The following is a 17,599-nucleotide window of genomic DNA, read 5'->3' on the forward strand; positions in this document are numbered from 1 at the left end:
TCGCTATTTTGTTCGGAAATTGTTGAACATTTTTTTGACAACTTGACATTTCATAATAAACGACGTGCCCCAAAATAGGGACGCCAAAGGTTGGAAGTGGTTATAAGAGGAAGCCAAGTAATCCACCAACAGAACAACTTATTATTCCTATTCTAAAACAGTGGTTCTCAACCTTTTTGTTCAGGGGTCTTCAATGTTTTCAGGCCAAGGACCCCCTAGCTGAGAGAGAGATGAAGCAGGGACCCCCCCCTCTATATTGTATAACATTGTGTTTCAGATAAACGTTTGCTGCTCTTTTTTCCCCTCTACACCTATAACTCTTTGCCAAAAATAGCAGATCTACAAGCTCACAACGCCTCGCAGCGCGAGGCGTTGTGAGCTTGTAGATCTGCTATTTTTGGCTAAAGTTCTCCTCAGAAAAGGGATGCTAAGGGTTCAAGTGGTTAATGTAAAAAAATCATATCACACAAAGATTTTGCGGACCCCCTGTAGTAACTCTGAGGACCCCCTAGGGGTCCCGGACCCCCTGTTGAAGACCCCTGTTTTAGTTGTCTCGATTCCACAGATAACGATGGTGAACATGGCCGATCAGATCTACAAGCAAATATTTTGTCAATATGTTAACAATTTCTTTATAGTATAGTTTGTTGGTTACTTTTTGACACAGTAAGTAATGTCTTATTTTTTATTTTAGTGGTATTAAAAAGGTCTTAAAAGTCACTTTAGAAATGTGCAGATACCCTGTATACACTTATAGTGTATGTATGTTTTAAAAATGTGTTTTCTTTTTTTTCTGACTGTTGAGTGGGAAAACAATGTTGCACCCCTGGGGGGCCACAAGCCACAGTTTGAGAACCACTACCCTCAAAAGAGCTCAGTTTCTCTCTCTCTCTCTGAATAATGTCTTGCAGTGTTTCCCTGTTGAACAACAACAGTATATTGGCAGGTAGTTAGTTCACCTCTGTACAGGCAATAAGGTTCTACACATGTTTTCTTTTTATTAGCCCTAGAAGAAAGGCCTCCCGCACACTTTGCAATCTTCTTCACTTGCAGTTAAGAATCAATTTATTGCGAACAATTGTTTCGGTACACAGACCTTCATCGGGGCTACATCATAACCACATGAATATCTGTGTACCGAAACGGTTGTTCCCAATAAAGAAATGTTTTAATTGCGACTAAAGACAGGTGCGTGTGTGTGGGTCTGCCTTTCTGCCACGATAAGCCTGATTTTATATTTAAGTTGCGTGCCGGTGTCGTGTCAGTAAAATAGCAGATCTACAAGCTCACAACGTGCCACGAATGTGACGCGTTGTGACCTTGTAGATCCGCTATTTACCGCAGGCAACACCGAAGTGCAACTAAGTATAAATCAGGCTATAGTCGGCCTGACGCACCTATCAACACAGGTGTGCAAAGGTTCTGCTATGTTTTTTATCTTTATTAGCCTGAAAGAGAGGCTAGTTATTAAGAGTTATCTGCTTTCTATGATAATCGTTCGGCATATGCCCAACAGTTGAAAAATCATGCATTATTATTGCTAACAGCCTACGTATTGACAAGCATGGCCTTAATTCTGCTTCCTTCGCCAAAGACTAAGTCTATGTTAAAAATGCAAATGGTTTGAATGGCTTTCTTTACCAATATCTTACTATGGAATGACTTTGTTTAGTAAGTAAATGATCAGGCCCTCTCTAAAGTCAATGAAACAACGTGTTCCTAGTACCTCGGCAAAAAAACAGGCCCATCATCATCAAAAAACAGTCTGAAACTGAATGTACACATGGAATAAAGCAAAAATAAAATCTCATGACTGAACCATTCTTTGTTAGGCCCAAAGTCCCAATCTGTGATTTGTGTGAGATACCATTGAAAAAAGCCTGTTTCCTAAACAATGAACACATCATGTTGTAAAATGATGCCGTTTAGGTGTTATCGTTCTAAACCTATGTTTATATGTTCTACACATAATAGCCAACGAGACTTTAACCTTTGCTTTTATGAAATCGACCCAGACCTTTAAGGTAATTGTGGAAGATGATTCTGAACATGCATTCTATTGCTATAGTTTGACCACTTCAAAAATACTCTTTCATCTTAAAACAGCCGATCTACGAGTTCACAACACGTTGCGCTGCGACGTGTTGTGAGCTTGTAGATCGGCTATTTTCGGTGCATAACATACTTCCCATAGAAGACATGCTGACTTCTAATGGAATCCAAACGACTGAAATGGTGTTGTGGCGACTGAGAACTTGCAATCCACGTGTACATGATTTGAGATTGCGAGCGAGAAATTGAAAGTGCAATAATATAGGGATTGCATGGACGCAGTTGTTTACATTCTAATACATTTCTGATTTGGATTTAAAAAGCAGTATATCGTTATATCGTTGATATTTAGAACCTATAAACCTGACTTAATCTCGCTCATGTAGGTTAATGGAATAATCGAGAAGTATGATCATTTTTCCCTCCCTATACATCTACGAATCGGCACGCACAAATTCTAATAGATTTTTTTAATAATAGACTAAATCGATTTGTTCTGATTTACTACTTAACCCTGTATTACATTTCGTTGTACAATGGTGGTTGTACCGAAATAGTGAAAATAGGCGATTTTTACAACCTCTGAACCTCATGTTGTAGATCTGCTATTTTCAATATTTATTTCATTCTTCAATAATCGTTCATTAATAGCAATCTAGGCAAAAGTGTGAAATAATCATGATATTGATTTGAAGTCATATCGCCCAGCACTACTCTATGTGTAATTGTTTAGGTGTATACACATGGTGTATACATATTTTCACTATTTTTTGTGTGCTTTTCATATAAATGAAAAGCTTTTTTTATATATATATATATTTTTTTTTTAAACATCCGTCTAAAAAAATCTAGATTTTAACACATTTCAAATCTGAAGCCTAAATTGTAAAGGGATAAGAACAGGAAAAAACTAAATGCATGCAGATTTGTAAACGGCGTACCACGGTAAAAACCGTCACGGAGAATGTCATTCTTGTATGCATTTGAGCAGTTTGTTAGTCCATCAATGGCATTTTCGGACAACTTCAACTGGCAGTTGTGATCGTAAAAGGAACCAGCTGCAGCTGTTATGTAAACATTGTCCAGTGAGAAGGCAGGAATTCATCCACTGCAGTGTTGGAAAGAGTCTTTTTTGCTGAAAATCTGCTGTTGAATGGCAAGTGTCGGGTCGCAAGTTGTAGGAAAGCGTTGAAAGACGCTTTGGACCGTCGGATAGCAGCGGGCTTGTTGTTGAAAAAAGACATCATAGCCATCAAAGGCTATTTTTAGCACCATAGTTAGAACGTCTGTCGGTGTCGGCTCTCAGGTGCATTCAGCGACTTTTTGTACCACACCGTCCGAACCGACTGAAACTCCCGACTTCATTGGACTGGCAGTCTGTATTAGTCTGTAGTGGTCTGTCTGTTTGGTGGAGAGATACCTTTTACACTTGACTGAAAATCTCAGAGTTATCGTCCGCGGCCCAACAACGCACCGGACTGTCATCAACGACAGGCCTCTGGTGATGAAGGACCCGTCTTTGGTTCATCTGCAAGAATTCACAGAAAGAAAGAACAACAAAAATAAGAACGATGTTTTCAAAGCCCCGGAGAGCTATTTAAAAACATAATTACTTCTCATTCAATTAAACTTAAATGTTATTACCCACTTAATTTTGTACAAAAACAAGCCTGCGGTACAGAATCAGGTTGTTGTGTTGTTGTGGTGCATTTAGAGGTGTTTTAGGGTCACGTCTCTACACCATCGTAATGCAGGGAGACAACTACATCTACACAAGGGTTCCCAAACGTTTTAGCCTGTGACCCAAAAGATCAATATGATTCTCCCGCAACGCGTTGTGAGCTTTAGATGAATACCAAAATGCTCGCCCCAAAACACAGTCACCCCGGGGCAAATCCGGTGGTATTCACCTGGCATTCCTAAACGTAACCTCAGTAAACTATGCCTAAACCTAACCTTATTCCAAAATGTAACCTCAGTAAAACGGTGCCAAAACCTAACTTTATTGGTAAACTTAACCTCAGTCTATGCCTAACCCTAAACTTATTTCTAACCTTATCCGCTGGTCTGCGAAAGAAATGGGGGTGAGTGTGTTTTGGGGTGAGCCTTCCGGTTACCCTTTAGATCGGCTATTTTCACTTCTGCTTAAAAGTAAAATTTGTGGAATTTATGGAGTTTATTCTAATTCCTTCTCCAAAGACTAAGTCTATGTTAAAAATGTGAATGTTTTTTGACAATAATTTGAAATTATTTTTGGAAAAAGTGTTTGAATTTCCTTTCAATGTATGAAAGTCTTCAATTTATTTTTGGAAAATCTTTTGAAAAAAACAAAAAAAAGGGGGGGATATTTCCTCGCGATCCACAAAAATCCGTCCACGGACCACAATTGGGTCCCTATCCACTGTTTGGGAAACAGTGATCTAGATTCTAGAAGACCATAAATAATATGCAAGTTGGTATTAACATCTTTAGTCAGTCTAATTGTCAGCCAGGTGCTCAGGGCTCCATGTCACTAGTTAGGATGCCCACAGGTATATTATATCAGCCTGTTAGAAAGTTTGTTGTTGTCTTGTCAGTAAACATTAACGTCAGTGAAGGAACTGTGTTGAGGCCTGTTCAAATTCCACTGAACCAGGACACCCTGGAAAATATGTTCTCATATGTTATGATGCCGTCTTCACGGCTCTGTTTTCATTTCTGCCTTTTTGGCAATAGTTTTAGCCAACATTTCATTCACTCAGTCGTGCATCAACAAAACCTACTAGGTGTTCAAAACAGCCGCATGTGGCCTTTACTATTAATTTAGCAACGTGTGGAGTGAGTGGAGTATAGTAGCTCTGAGGACCCCCTAGGGGTCCCGGACCCCCTGTTGAAGACCCCTGATGTACAGTATATAGCAACATACTGTATATTTGTTGTAATTTTTGAATAAATATATACGTTTTTCAGAAAACTCAGGTCAGGATTTAGAAGGCGTTTTTAGAATCGGCCTCAGGTCTAAATGGGATAATATGCCTTTCTTAAATGTATTTAATAGGTTTAAATACTATTTCATAAGTCGATCAAATGTCAGAAAACGTTTGAATGAATACTAGGCGTGGTGTGGGAGAAAAAGCTTGACATTAAATAATGACTGTTAAAGGGCTTGATTTCATTCTTTGCACGATACTATGTGCAAGTGCAACAAATGATATCAAGCCCAGGCATTATTTAACTGAAACATATGAGTGGTACAGAGCTACAAATAAATAAACAATGATGACTCAATCAGGCAATCTGGTACACTTCCACAGAAAAGGGAGATCGAATCTCAAGAAGGGGTCTTGAGATTCTATCTCCCTTTTCTGTGGAATTTCTTGCCCTCCGACTTCCCAGTAACTGACAACATTGACGCATCATCATAGATCAGGGGTCTTCAACGTTTTCAGGCCAAGGACCCCCTAGCTGAGAGAGAGATGAAGCTATCTAGCTAGCTCTATATTGTATAAAATTGTGTTTCAGATTAAACCTTTTTTGTTTACTTGGTCTGCTCTTTTTTCCCTCTACACCTATACCTCTTTGCCAAAAATAGCCGATCTACATCGAGGCGTTGTGAGCTTGTAGATCGGCTATTTTTGGCTAAAGTTCTCATCAGAAAAGGGATGTTGGGGTTCAAGTGGTTAATGTAAAAAAAAAATCATATCACACAAAGATTTGGCGGACCCCCTGTAGTAACTCTGAGGACCCCTCGGGGTCCCGGGCCCCCTGTTGAAGACCCCTGTCATAGGTTATTTATTGCACTGTTCCGTGGAAGAGAATAAATAATGCAACTTTGCATAATCAATCCATAATCAAGGATTTTAGCCTGCATAATCATGGCTTTTTGACCGCGTTCTTCTGGAGAGTCTAAATTTCTCTTTTGGGTCTTGAGCTAAAATGTTGGTCTAGTTCAGTGGTTCTCAAAGTGGGGGTCCAGGAACCCCTTCAAGGTTTCCTTGAGGGAGGGGGTTCCATTTGAACACTCTTAGAGTTATGAGAGGTCTTTTATGTTAACCCATTCAATCCGGGGACGCATCTGTGTCATTTCCTTGGCTATTCAAAAATAGCAGATCTACAAGCTCGTCGTACGAGCTTGTAGATCTGCTATTTTTGAAAAATCGTGAACATTTGTGGAAGAAGTTTTTAAAGTGAACATTTGTAAAACATTTAGTTCAAGGGACCCCCAGAAGCAAAGATTTGAGTTACAAATGTCCGATTAAAAAATATATATATTCAAAGATTTGCACAAATTGTCATGATTTTTCAAAAAATAGCAGATCTACAAGCTCATGGCACGGCACTCGGTGCCGCGCCATGAGCTTGTAGATCTGCTATTTTCTAATAGCCAAATAAATCAAAAAATGATACTTTCCCAGTCTTAATGGGTTAAAAAAAACGTTTGTGATAACTTTACCTGTTCTGGTTGGTACTGGCGTCGGTGGAAGAGCGGCGACTCCCGGCCCGCGGCGGGGTTCTTCACCCTGACGGCCCCCTGGCGGTCCAGGGAGCGGGGCCTGGGCGGCGGGGGTCCGCCCGGGGCTCCTCTGAACGTGGCGCTGCGCTGGTGCCACGAGCACAGCTCCTCGTTCACCACTTGTCGAGGCAGACCGCTGTTAGCCTGGTAGTGTTGTTGTTGCTGTTGTTGCTGTTGATGCTGTTGATGTTGTTGATGTTGTTGTTGGTGCTCCCACAGGGAGGGGGAACGGGACAGTCGGACGTCGGGGGGGGTCAAGGTGCCCCTCGGCGGCAGTGCCCTGTGCTGAGGCTGAGGAGGGGGCAGCGCCCCCCTGTGGTGGGGGTGTGGGTGGTGCACGGGTGCCTCTATGTACCTGTAGTTAGGGCTGTCCCCATGACAAAACAAATACGATTAATTGCCATGCAAATCTTTGCGATTAAAGCAGCACCATGTAACAGGATCTGACACAAAAAAAGATTAAATTTATTCCCTGAGCAAGCAGGCCGGCTCTATTAGCTCAATGGTAAAGAAAATGTCAGCACTTGCACAGGAAACCGGGTTCAAATCCAGGGTAGAAGATGAAAGTTACATAGAGCTGCTTTAACAATTTAATTGTGTTTTTTGGGCATCAAACATGGGAACATAATATGTTCCCATGTTTGATGCCCAAAAAACACAATTAAACTCATATTATGAGTAAAAATGTGATCTCTGTTTGCCTTTCAGGCTTCGTAAACCAAATATTGCATAGATATGACAAATAACTTAAAATGTACAAAGAATCAAATAATTTTATACTATCAAAGATGTTTTAAAAATAGCAGGAAATAGCAGATCTACAAGCTTACAACGCATTTCTGGAATTTGTTTGAAAATGTATGAACATTTTTCAACATGGAGACAATTATGACGGTTATGCAAAAATAATGGCAATTATCTCCAATAATTGCGATTATGTACAGTAATAATTGTGACAAGCCTTACCTGTAGTCATGTCTGCTGGGGGGACAGGGAGCCTGGTGGTGCTGGACCGTCCCATAGTAGCTCCTGGCGGCCATGTGGTCCACGTGGTCCAGCGGGGGAGGGTAACCACCACCCACCTCTTCACCGTAGTAGCCTCTGTGGAAGCTGGGGCTGGACTGGTGCCGGGGGTTCTGGTAAAAGCCGCCGCCGCCGCCGCCGTTAGGGGGGTTCGGGAAAGGCGGGGGTCCCACTCCCATCCCTAAGGGGGCGCCGATGGGGCTGAAGTGCTGCTGCTGCTGCTGGAATGCAGGAGGAGGGGGGCCACCAGGCTGGTGGTGGTATTGGTGGTATTGTTTGGGGGTCAGGAGGTCACCACAAGGGGGCGGCAGGTCCTGACACGGGGAGCTGGCGTAGGACGTCGTGGAGGAGGAGTGTTCGGAGTTACTGTCCTCGGAGGCGTGGCTTCCGTAGTTGCTGCCGCCCCCCTTCATGGCCGCCACCGTAGGAGACGACTCCGGTAACGTGATGGCATACTCCGTCAGTCGCCTCCGCGGCCCTCTGACGCGGCCTCGGTTCTCCTGGTCGTAGGAGGGTTCCGTGTGGTTGGGTAACCTGTTGGAATGAATGACACGACAATGTTGATTTTGACAGCAAATTTTGATTTAGTTTTAGTCATATTTTAGTCATCTGAAATGTTTTAGTTTTTGTCTAGTTTTAGTTGACTAAATATCATAAGATTATAGTCGACTAAATCTACAGTTGATTTAGTCGACTAAAATGTATTTTGGCGGTGCCTTGATGGCGTCGTAATGGCTGATTTTACAGTTGGTCGCATGCTGAAAATAGCTGATCTACAAGCTCACAACGTGTCGCAGCGCGACACGTTGTGAGCTTGTAGATCTGCTATTTTCAGAGCGCAACACCCGAGCGCAACCAAACATAAAATGATCTCTTCTCCACTAGTCATTTTAGTCTAGTTTTTATTTGAGGATGAAATTGTCAGTATATTTAGTCTTAGTTTTAGTCATCGTAGCTTTTCGTCAGTGAAAAAAGGTAGTCGACGAACATTTTTCGTCATAGTTTTAGTCGACGAAATCAACACTGTGACACAACAATGTTTTTGCGAATGTATAGCAGCAAATGTTGGCATGAATTCAGTATGAAATAAATAGCATTGCACAAAATATTTTTAGATGGGGTCCGCAGCCAAATTGCTGGTCCTTGAATGAATTAATGAATGAATGAATGAATGAATGAATGGTTTATTTCGGTCTTTGTTTACAACAAATCAAAACACACTTGTGTGGACTTTCAACAAAAAAAAATCATCATCACAAATGTACACATCCAACCAACTCACACACACAATCCAAATTCAATGACCGAAAAAAGGAACAGGCTGAAGCACAATGCTTATTCTTTGCCTATCCTTTACAATCCTTAATATTAGAAAACCTTAAACTATGCTGCAAGATAAAAGAGAAAAAAAGAAAGATTTTTTTTTACTTTTTAAGCCTTTTTTAAATCTCCCCTGAGATGTGCACAATTTCAACCCCATCACTAAGGCTATTCTATAATTGAACTCCCAAAATTGAAACACATCTAACTTTTACATTAGTTCTTAGACGTTGAATACAAACTTGACATGAATTGGTTTGAGAACCTAGTGGTTTAGTCAAATTGTCACGGTATTTTTTTAAATTTCAGACAATGCAACAACAGGTTAGGGGTCTTCAACGTTTTCAGGCCAAGGACCCCCTAGCTGAGAGAGAGATGAAGCAGGGACCCCCTCTATATTGTATAAAATTGTGTTTCAGATTCAACTTTTATGCTCTTTTTTCCCTCTACACCAAACCCCTCTTTGCCAAAAATAGCCGATCTACAAGCTCACAACGCCTCGCAGCACGAGGCGTTGTGAGTTTGTAGATCTGCTATTTTTGGCTGAAGTTCTCCTCAGAAAAGGGATGCTAGGGTTCAAGTGGTTACGGTAAAAAAAAAAAAATCATATCGCACAAAGATTTGGCGGACCCCCTGTAGTAACTCTGAGGACCCCCTAGGGGTCCCGGACCCCCTGTTGAAGACCCCTGGCATACGTAATAGTGACTTACCTAAGGGAGAGCTGGCGGCGCACTTGCATCTCTGGCGTACAGGGGGTGCTGTTGGACACGGTGTGGCGCAGCTTCAGATGGGACATCTTCTGTGGCAGAGGGGCAGCAGATCGATCGGGTCCGACCAGGCTGGCGTCCAATGGGGGCAGGACCTGGGGGGAGGCGGGGCTACTGGAGACACAACAAACAAGGGGGAAGACAACATTATTTAAAGGTAGGGTAAGTGATATTTTTTGGTTAAAACAAAAAGTATTTTGTTAAAAGGTTAAAGCACTATATTCTGATAGTACTCATTGCTATAGAGTGTGTGTTCAGTAACAGGAGTCTCCATGTCTCTCCAGCTCTTTAATAAACACAAAATACATTTTCCGGTAGGTGTCAAAATCTCAGCCAATCAGGAAAAAATACCCATTTATCCTACTATAATTCTAGTAACCTCTGTCCGTCTGTAGTGGTGAGTAGGTGAGTACGTGAGTATGTGAAGATACCCGGTTCTCCTCAGTGGCTGGACCAATTGCTCTGATTTTGCACACAGCCATTGACCATTACCATCTGAACTTAACTGTGAAGCCCGTTTTTCAATTTCACCAAATCTCAGCTTCTTATTAGCGTTTTTGTGTCAAACACTGTCGCCATGGTTACGGGGCTGCCCAGCTATGGGACGAACTGCCTCCCGGGTTGCCAGATCATGTGCGCATATCCCCCCACGGATGCGTCGACCAGGTATGGTCTAGTCAGCTTAATTGTTATAGTGTTCCAGTTCCAATTTTGTCTGCTCATTTCTTAGTGTCATCACTTCCAATTTCACTTGTTTAATCTATATCCTTACTGAATTCTCTATCCTTATTGGATAACATTGGAAATTAAACTGAAACAAAAATGCATTTTCTGTTTAATTAAGAGCTGGAGAGACAAGGAGACTCCTTTTACTGAACAAACACTCTATAGCAATGAGTACTATCAGAATATAGAGCTATTTAACACTTATTTTAACCAAAGAAAATCACTTACCCTACCTTTAATCTAGCCAAAATAAATCACAACAGTATAGCTGTCGGGCAGAAAGCAATTGGAAGATAAAAAAAAATTAAATAGAAAGATAAAATAAAATGAATTAATAAAAATAGTAATGATAATTCTAAACAGTGATTAGTTGTTATTGTTGTATTATAATTAGTAAAAGGTATATACAAATTGTTTACATCTGAAAAAGTAAAGTAAACCTGAAACGTTGTTTCTTTTTGTTTGGTCTGTTCTGAAATGTAATATTTGAAACACTGTGTTAGTTCATTTTCTTTTGTTTGCTCTGACGTTTTCTCTATGCTACTGCGTAAGGTGGCAAAAATAACTCCAGTGCATTCCGTAAAAACTTCCAGTTCAGGGCTTTGTCACTATTCTTCCAATAGAAGGCTCTGTAGAACAGTGGTTCTCAAACTTTTTCATGTCAAGGACCCCCAAATTGACACTTATTAGCCCGCGGACCCCCATTTCAAAAGATATGCCAGGGACTCCCATAAGAGAAGATTTTTTACGGCTCTCTATCAGTGATTCTCAACCATTTTAATTTCAAGGACCCCCAGTTTGACATGCATTAGGGCTACAGACCGCAATTTATATTGTAAAATCTATGTCAATTTCACTCTCAGAGTTACAGACCCATAAGGGTCCATTTGGTGCCTAATCTATCATTTAGCTGGGGACCCCCTGGAACTCCCTCAAGGACCCCTGGGGGTCCCCGGACCCCACTTTGAGAACCAATGCTGTAGAAGATCTGGCCCCATGAGGAGAACGGAGATCACGTAGTAACTCTCCTTAAATGGCTCCGAGCAGCAGCAGCTTAATATCATTAATAATGGGTGTGTCAGATTTGAGGTGTGTGAACGTGCAAAGCATTGTCCATGTGACACACCCACATGGGCTTTGGGTGTGTCACTGTATCACTGTAACACAATTATTTATTTTATTAGCTGCAGCTGTGATTCGTATTAACCCATTGTAGACCTGAGGCCCATTCTACAAATGCCCTCTAAATCAGTATAGTTCTCAAACACTCTGTCATTTTAGATTTCTTTGGCTATTCAAAAATAGCAGATATACAAAAATAGCAGATATACAAGCTCATAGCGCGGCACTCGCTATTTTTGAAAAATCGTGTAAATGTTTGCAAATCTTTCAATATGTATATTTTTTAAAGGGAACACTTTTAACTCAAATCTTTGCTTCTGGGGGGTCCCTAGAACCAAACATTTTGAGCTGGGGGTCCGCTGACCAAATACATATCTAAAAATGTTTTCTAAATCCTAACAGAGTGTTGCTATATCAGTGGTGCTCCAACTCTTCCATGTCAAGGACCCCCAAAATTATATGTATTTGGCCGTGGACCCCCCATCTCAAAATATGTTGTTCCAGGGACCCCCCAGAAGCAAAAATGTTCGCTTTAAAACATATATCTTCAAGAATTTGCAAAAAATTCTCACGACAAAAATAACAGATATACAAGCTCATAGCGCGGCATTCTGTGCCGTGCTATGAGCTTGTAGATCTGCTATCTTTGAATAGCCAAAGACATCTAAAATGACAGAGAATGTGTTGCTGGATTGATTGGGTTAAGACAGAGTTTTTGCCATACAGTGAGAGTGTCTCTCATGGAGCTTCACAGAAACAACAAATAAAGATGATTTAAATGATTATTGTGAGCCCAGGGAGCTGCTCTACTGTACATAACACAACGTTCAAATCAAATTCCAGCGTTGCTAAACACTTCTCAGCACGTTGAAAGAATTACAGCCAATTATCTTCAGCAAATTGCTTTATCTTCTAACTTCATGGGAAAAGAGAGTCTCCCCAAGAGGTTTGTGTGTGTGTGTGTGTGTGTGTGTGTGTGTGTGTGTGTGTGTGTGTGTGTGTGTGTGTGTGTGTGTGTGTGTGTGTGTGTGTGTGCGGTTAAATCGATTGCTTATAGGCAATAACAATTTAAAAGCTGCAATCCGGGTAAAATTTATAAAACATTACGTTCACTCAGCCAGAATAAATAAATAAATGAATCATCCACTGCCAGCGATTTTGTGATTTTCTTACCTTTTCAAGTAGTCACAGAGCATTTATCTCCAGTATGATCGATCGCCTGATGGTTGCTAATCACGGGGGCCGGGGGGTTTCACTGTGCTTCCGCGAAAAAATACATAAATCTCACCTCCCGTTCGCTTGTTATAGGCCGTTGAAAATAGTATGTTTCGCCAAAAATACATAGTAAAACACAGAAGGCGAGATACAGTAAAAATAGTAAAAACGGCAAAAAGGTTTAGGGATAAGGGGTAAGGCCATGGCCTAAAGCATATCAAACAGGGGGTCCTTGGTGTTTTTTTCCTAATAAAGTTGATTTACTTTTCTTGTCCCCCCCCCCATGTAAAGCATCTTTGGGTACTTAGTTAAGCGCTCTATACATTTGAGGTATTATTATTATTATTATTATCATGGTGGGTGTTAGTTTTTACCTGCACTTGCTGCTAGTGGTGGACGAGCGTGACTTCTTCTTCTTCTCGTAGGGCTGGTCTAAACTGGACTCTGTCCAGTCAGAGTGTGGGATGGGCGGGGCCTCGTTATATAACTCCACGCTGGAGCTGAAGCTCTGCGACGACTCCAGGCTGGTGTGGCTGGTGTGGCGGTGGCTGAGGGTGAGAGGGGAGGGGGTCGCACAGGGGGGCGTGTGGCAGGAGGAGGAGGGGGTCTGTGAGGACGCGGGAAGAGGAGCGGCCGGAGGAGGAGGAGAATCCGTCTGTCCTCCGTGAGGTCCCTGGCTCGGTGCTTCTAGAGCAAAAAAAGAGAAGTGATTTTAGCACATCGATTGATCTGTGTTTTAACGGCGACTCAATCCAGGAACGCATCCGTGTAATTTTAGATTTGAGCTACAACCATTATTCTATACGTTAGCATTCAAAAATAGCAGATTTACAAGCTCATAGCACGGCACCAAGTGATGCGCTATGAGCTTGTAGATCTGCTATTTTTGAATTCTTTCCAGGTTTTAACAAATCATCGGGGTAGAAACTTCTTATGTCCATATATTAACTATTTGTGTTTTTTTCATAAATTAACGCCGCTGCTTGATCATCCTTCAGCGACACACAAAAACCGTCAAAAAGTAGCAGATCTGCGAGCTCGAAACGCGGCACGAAGCACTTTCAAAATGTTTTTAAAAAATCTACAAGATCTACAAGTTCACAACACATCGCCGATGTGACACGTAGAGCTATTTTCCCTACCTGTGCTTAACCCATTGAGACCTGGAACTGTGTCATTTTTAGATTTGAGCTAAAAAGTATTATTTTACACTTTGGGCTATTCAAAAATAGCAGATCTACAAGCTCATAGCGCGGCACCGAGTGCCGCGCTACGAGCTTGTATATCTGCTATTTTTGAAAAATCGTGAAAATGTGTGCAAATCGTTCAATATATATATTTTTTTAAAGCAAACATTTTTAACTCAAATCTTTGCTTCTGGGGGGTCCCTGGAACAAAATATTTTGATGGGGGTCCACGGCCAAATACATATCATTTTGGGGGTCCTTGACATAAAAAAGATTGAGCACCACTGATATAGAAACATACGTTTTTCAGAAAACTGTTGGGATTTAGGAGACATGTAGAATCGGCTTCAGGTCTCAATGGGTTAAATACAAAATAATTTCCGTATGTAAATCTATGAGTGAGCATCTTCTTACCTTCGTCAAGTACAGCCGAATCCGATAAAGAACTGTCGTCAGAGTTACCCTGATCTGAAACATAACAACACATTACAATTTACAATTTAGGCATTTATCAGACATTCTTAATCCAGAGCGATTTACAGTAATCAAGGTAAACACGAGGTAATTACATCAAATGCAGAGAAATAGTAATCTAGGGGCCAAATCTCTTTAGCCCCTCCCTAGTGGCTCCCTCAAAAAAAATACATGGAAATCAACAATGTTCATTTTTTTCAAATTTTGATTTAAATGTATCATTGCTGGCCAATATGACACATACATTCTTACGTTCTCGAATATTGTAAAAATGTGTAAGTGGGTTAGGTAAGTTTCAACCTTTCTCTAAACAAAAATTTGCAACATGAGACAAATGTATTGGCACGGCAGGTGGCTTGTATAAACAAACTAGTGCAGGGGTCTTCAAAGTTTTCAGGCCAAGGACCCCCTAGCTGAGAGAGAGATGAAGCAGGGACCCCCTACTCTATATTGTATAAAATTGTGTTTCAGATTAAAGTTTTCTTTTTTTACTTAGTCTGCTATTTTTTCCCTCTACACCTATAGCCTCTTTTCCAAAAATAGCCGATCTACAAGATCTCAACGCCTCGCAGCGCGAGGCGTTGAGAGCTTGTAGATCTGCTATTTTCGGCTAATGTTCCCCTAAGAAAAATAATTTTAGGGTTGAAGTGGTTAATGTAAAAAAACTAAATCCTATCACACAAAGATTTGGCGGACCCCCTATAGTAGCTCTGAGGACCCCCTAGGGGTCCCGGACCCCCTGTTGAAGACCCCTGAACTAGTGTGTGATTCCCTGCTACACTATGGATTCCAAATGCAAAAAAAGAAAGATAACTGAGGAAAACTGAGAATGTAATAGTTTGTGGATCATTTGCTTTCCCTGCCAGTGCTGCTGGATTATTGTTTGATCTGTGACAAGAAGTTATCAAGCAACAACAAAAAGCCATGTTGATAACATATTGTAATGGAATTGAAACTTAAAGTACCAAATAGCGCACTGCAGAGTAGTTATGTGGTGTGCCATGCCATGCCATGATGATACTGCTGCAGGGAATATTTTGACTTTGATTTGATTGGCTAATATACACTTAATAGCCGTGTTGCCTTCATTATAAGGCTCAAATATGTTAATATTTTGCGGCTCCAGACAGATTTTGTATTTTTTTTTTGTCCAAAATGACTATTTTGACATTTAAGGTAATGAATACCAGGCGTTCCCTCTGTGGTGGAAAGCCTGGTTATCAGGGGGAATCATCAGCTCACCGTGCAGGGCGACGTTGCGACCGCGCTGCAGGCGTAGCTGGAAGGACGTGTCCTGCAGGTCTTTGAGCTTCCTCTCCTCTCTCTTACACTGCTGCAGGCGGCTCTTCTTCAGGCCCTTGTGCAGGTGGTCCTCCTGCAGCAGCTTACGGGACGCCTCGTAGATCTTCATCTGGAGAGACAGCTCAGCGTCCACCGAGTTCAGCTCTGACTCCTTTAGACGTTGGCGAGACGGAGAGAGAGAAAAAGACTTCATTAAAAATGAATCGTCTCTCCTCTAGATTAGGGTTCTCAAAGTGGGTTTCCGGGGACCCCCAGGGGTCCTTGGGGAGGTTCCAGGGGGTCCTTAACCACTTTAACCTTTTTATACTTTGGCTATGCAAAAATAGCAGATGTACAAGCTCACAGCGCGTCACTTCGTGCCGCGCTGTGAGCTTGTAGATCTGCTATTTTTCAAAAATCTTGAACATTAGTGATTTTTTTTCATTTTAATATTTCTTTTTTTAAGCAAACATTTTAACACAAATCTTTGCTTCTGGGGGTCCCTGGCACAACATATTTTCAGATGGGGGTCCGCGGCCAAATATATATATCAATTTGGGGGTCCCTTGCATGAAAAAGTTTGAGAAGCACTGCTTTAGATTAGTGGTTCTTCTTTTTTAGCTCAAGACCTCAAAAAGAGAAATTAGACGTTTGCCCGGGGACCCAAACTAGTGAAACTAGCAGATCTACAAGCTCACAACGCAAGCTCACACACAAAGAAAATCTAATATATGGAATTTCTTCTTTTTTTTTAATGACAGTCTTTTGAACAATGTTTATATATTCGTTTTTAATTTGTACATTTTTTATTTATTTCTGGAAAATGTCTGGAGAAAAAAAAATATTACAAATGTTTGTAAAGAAAAAAAAAGAGGAATATTGGAAACCACTGCTCTAGAACTTGCAGATGGTTATAGTTTGTGGAATCTCATAATTCCCTGCCACAGACGCCTATGCGGTGAAATACATCAGTCTGGAGTTTTTGTTAAATATAATGAGTAATGAATTGTTATTGCATAGTTTCAGCGGCACTATGTAACTTTTTTTTAATGAATAAAATGTAATTCTGTCCAATCTGTATGCTAGAGTATGTTAATACAATATAACTTATACACATTACACACATTTTTAACAATGAATTTTCAAAACTTTTCCATAACTTTTCCAAAATATTTTCCCCCATTTCCAGGACTATAGAAATCATACAGTGCAATAATGAGACTCTTAAACCAGTGTGCCATCAATGTCCCAAGACAGACTCGAGCGAAGGTGTCACATGACAAAAAGAACAGATCTACAAGCTAACAACGCATCAAGTAGCACTGCATGTTACCACCATTTACCAATCTTTCACGTAATGTTAGACAAAAACAATGTATTTTGTTGCTGTCGGGCAGAAACCTCTTATCTCCGTATTTTAACTTTCTGTGTTTTTTTGTAAATCATACAGCGTCACACAAACGCATCAAAAGTAGCAGATCTACAAGCTCAAAACGCGTCGAGCTTGTAGATCTGCTACTTTTGCCATTTTAGAACTTGAATCCTGAAAAGTAACAACGTTTTGGACATATGAGGTTTACGACCGACAGACACGATAGCCAAAGATTTTCCAAAACATTTTTGATTCATTCCAAACCTTTTCCAGGGCCTGGAAAACTGTTTCTAATTTCATGACCGTGGGAACCCTGTTCTATTGAGACATTCAGATCGTGTCAAAGGTCATGTCTCACCTGGACACAGGATCTGACATGAGTTTTGACCTGATGGTCAAGATTCAATTCATCCCCCGGCTCTATTAGCTCAATGGTAAAACATGTCTGCACTTGCGCTGAAAACCAGGTTCAAATCCGGGGGGTAGAAGAGGAAAGTTACCCCCGCCCCCATCTCAAAATATTTTGTTCCAGGGACCACCAGAAGCAAAGATTTGAGTAAAACATGTA

At 41.1% G+C, this 17,599-nt stretch overlaps 1 protein-coding gene across 2 annotated transcripts in view; it reads right to left on the reverse strand.

Annotated features, from left to right (window-relative positions):
• Positions 1 to 396: 396 nt before the first annotated feature.
• Positions 397 to 17,599, reverse strand: part of LOC311049182 (innate immunity activator protein-like) — a 45,858-nt gene continuing 28,655 nt past the window's right edge. For both annotated transcript variants that reach the window (XM_084062667.1, XM_084062666.1), the window contains exons 5-11: positions 15,621 to 15,831; positions 14,319 to 14,372; positions 13,092 to 13,404; positions 9,598 to 9,768; positions 7,511 to 8,101; positions 6,485 to 6,911; positions 397 to 3,580 (exon numbers count right to left, since the gene is read on the reverse strand). In XM_084062667.1, coding sequence (XP_083918793.1) covers positions 3,476 to 3,580; positions 6,485 to 6,911; positions 7,511 to 8,101; positions 9,598 to 9,768; positions 13,092 to 13,404; positions 14,319 to 14,372; positions 15,621 to 15,831 — 1,872 coding nt within the window. In that variant the 3' untranslated portion in view covers positions 397 to 3,475. The remainder of the gene's footprint in view (positions 3,581 to 6,484; positions 6,912 to 7,510; positions 8,102 to 9,597; positions 9,769 to 13,091; positions 13,405 to 14,318; positions 14,373 to 15,620; positions 15,832 to 17,599) is intronic.

Source organism: Gymnoscopelus microlampas, assembly GCF_963454915.1.
Source record: "Gymnoscopelus microlampas genome assembly, chromosome: 7".
Lineage (NCBI taxonomy): Eukaryota > Metazoa > Chordata > Actinopteri > Myctophiformes > Myctophidae > Gymnoscopelus > Gymnoscopelus microlampas.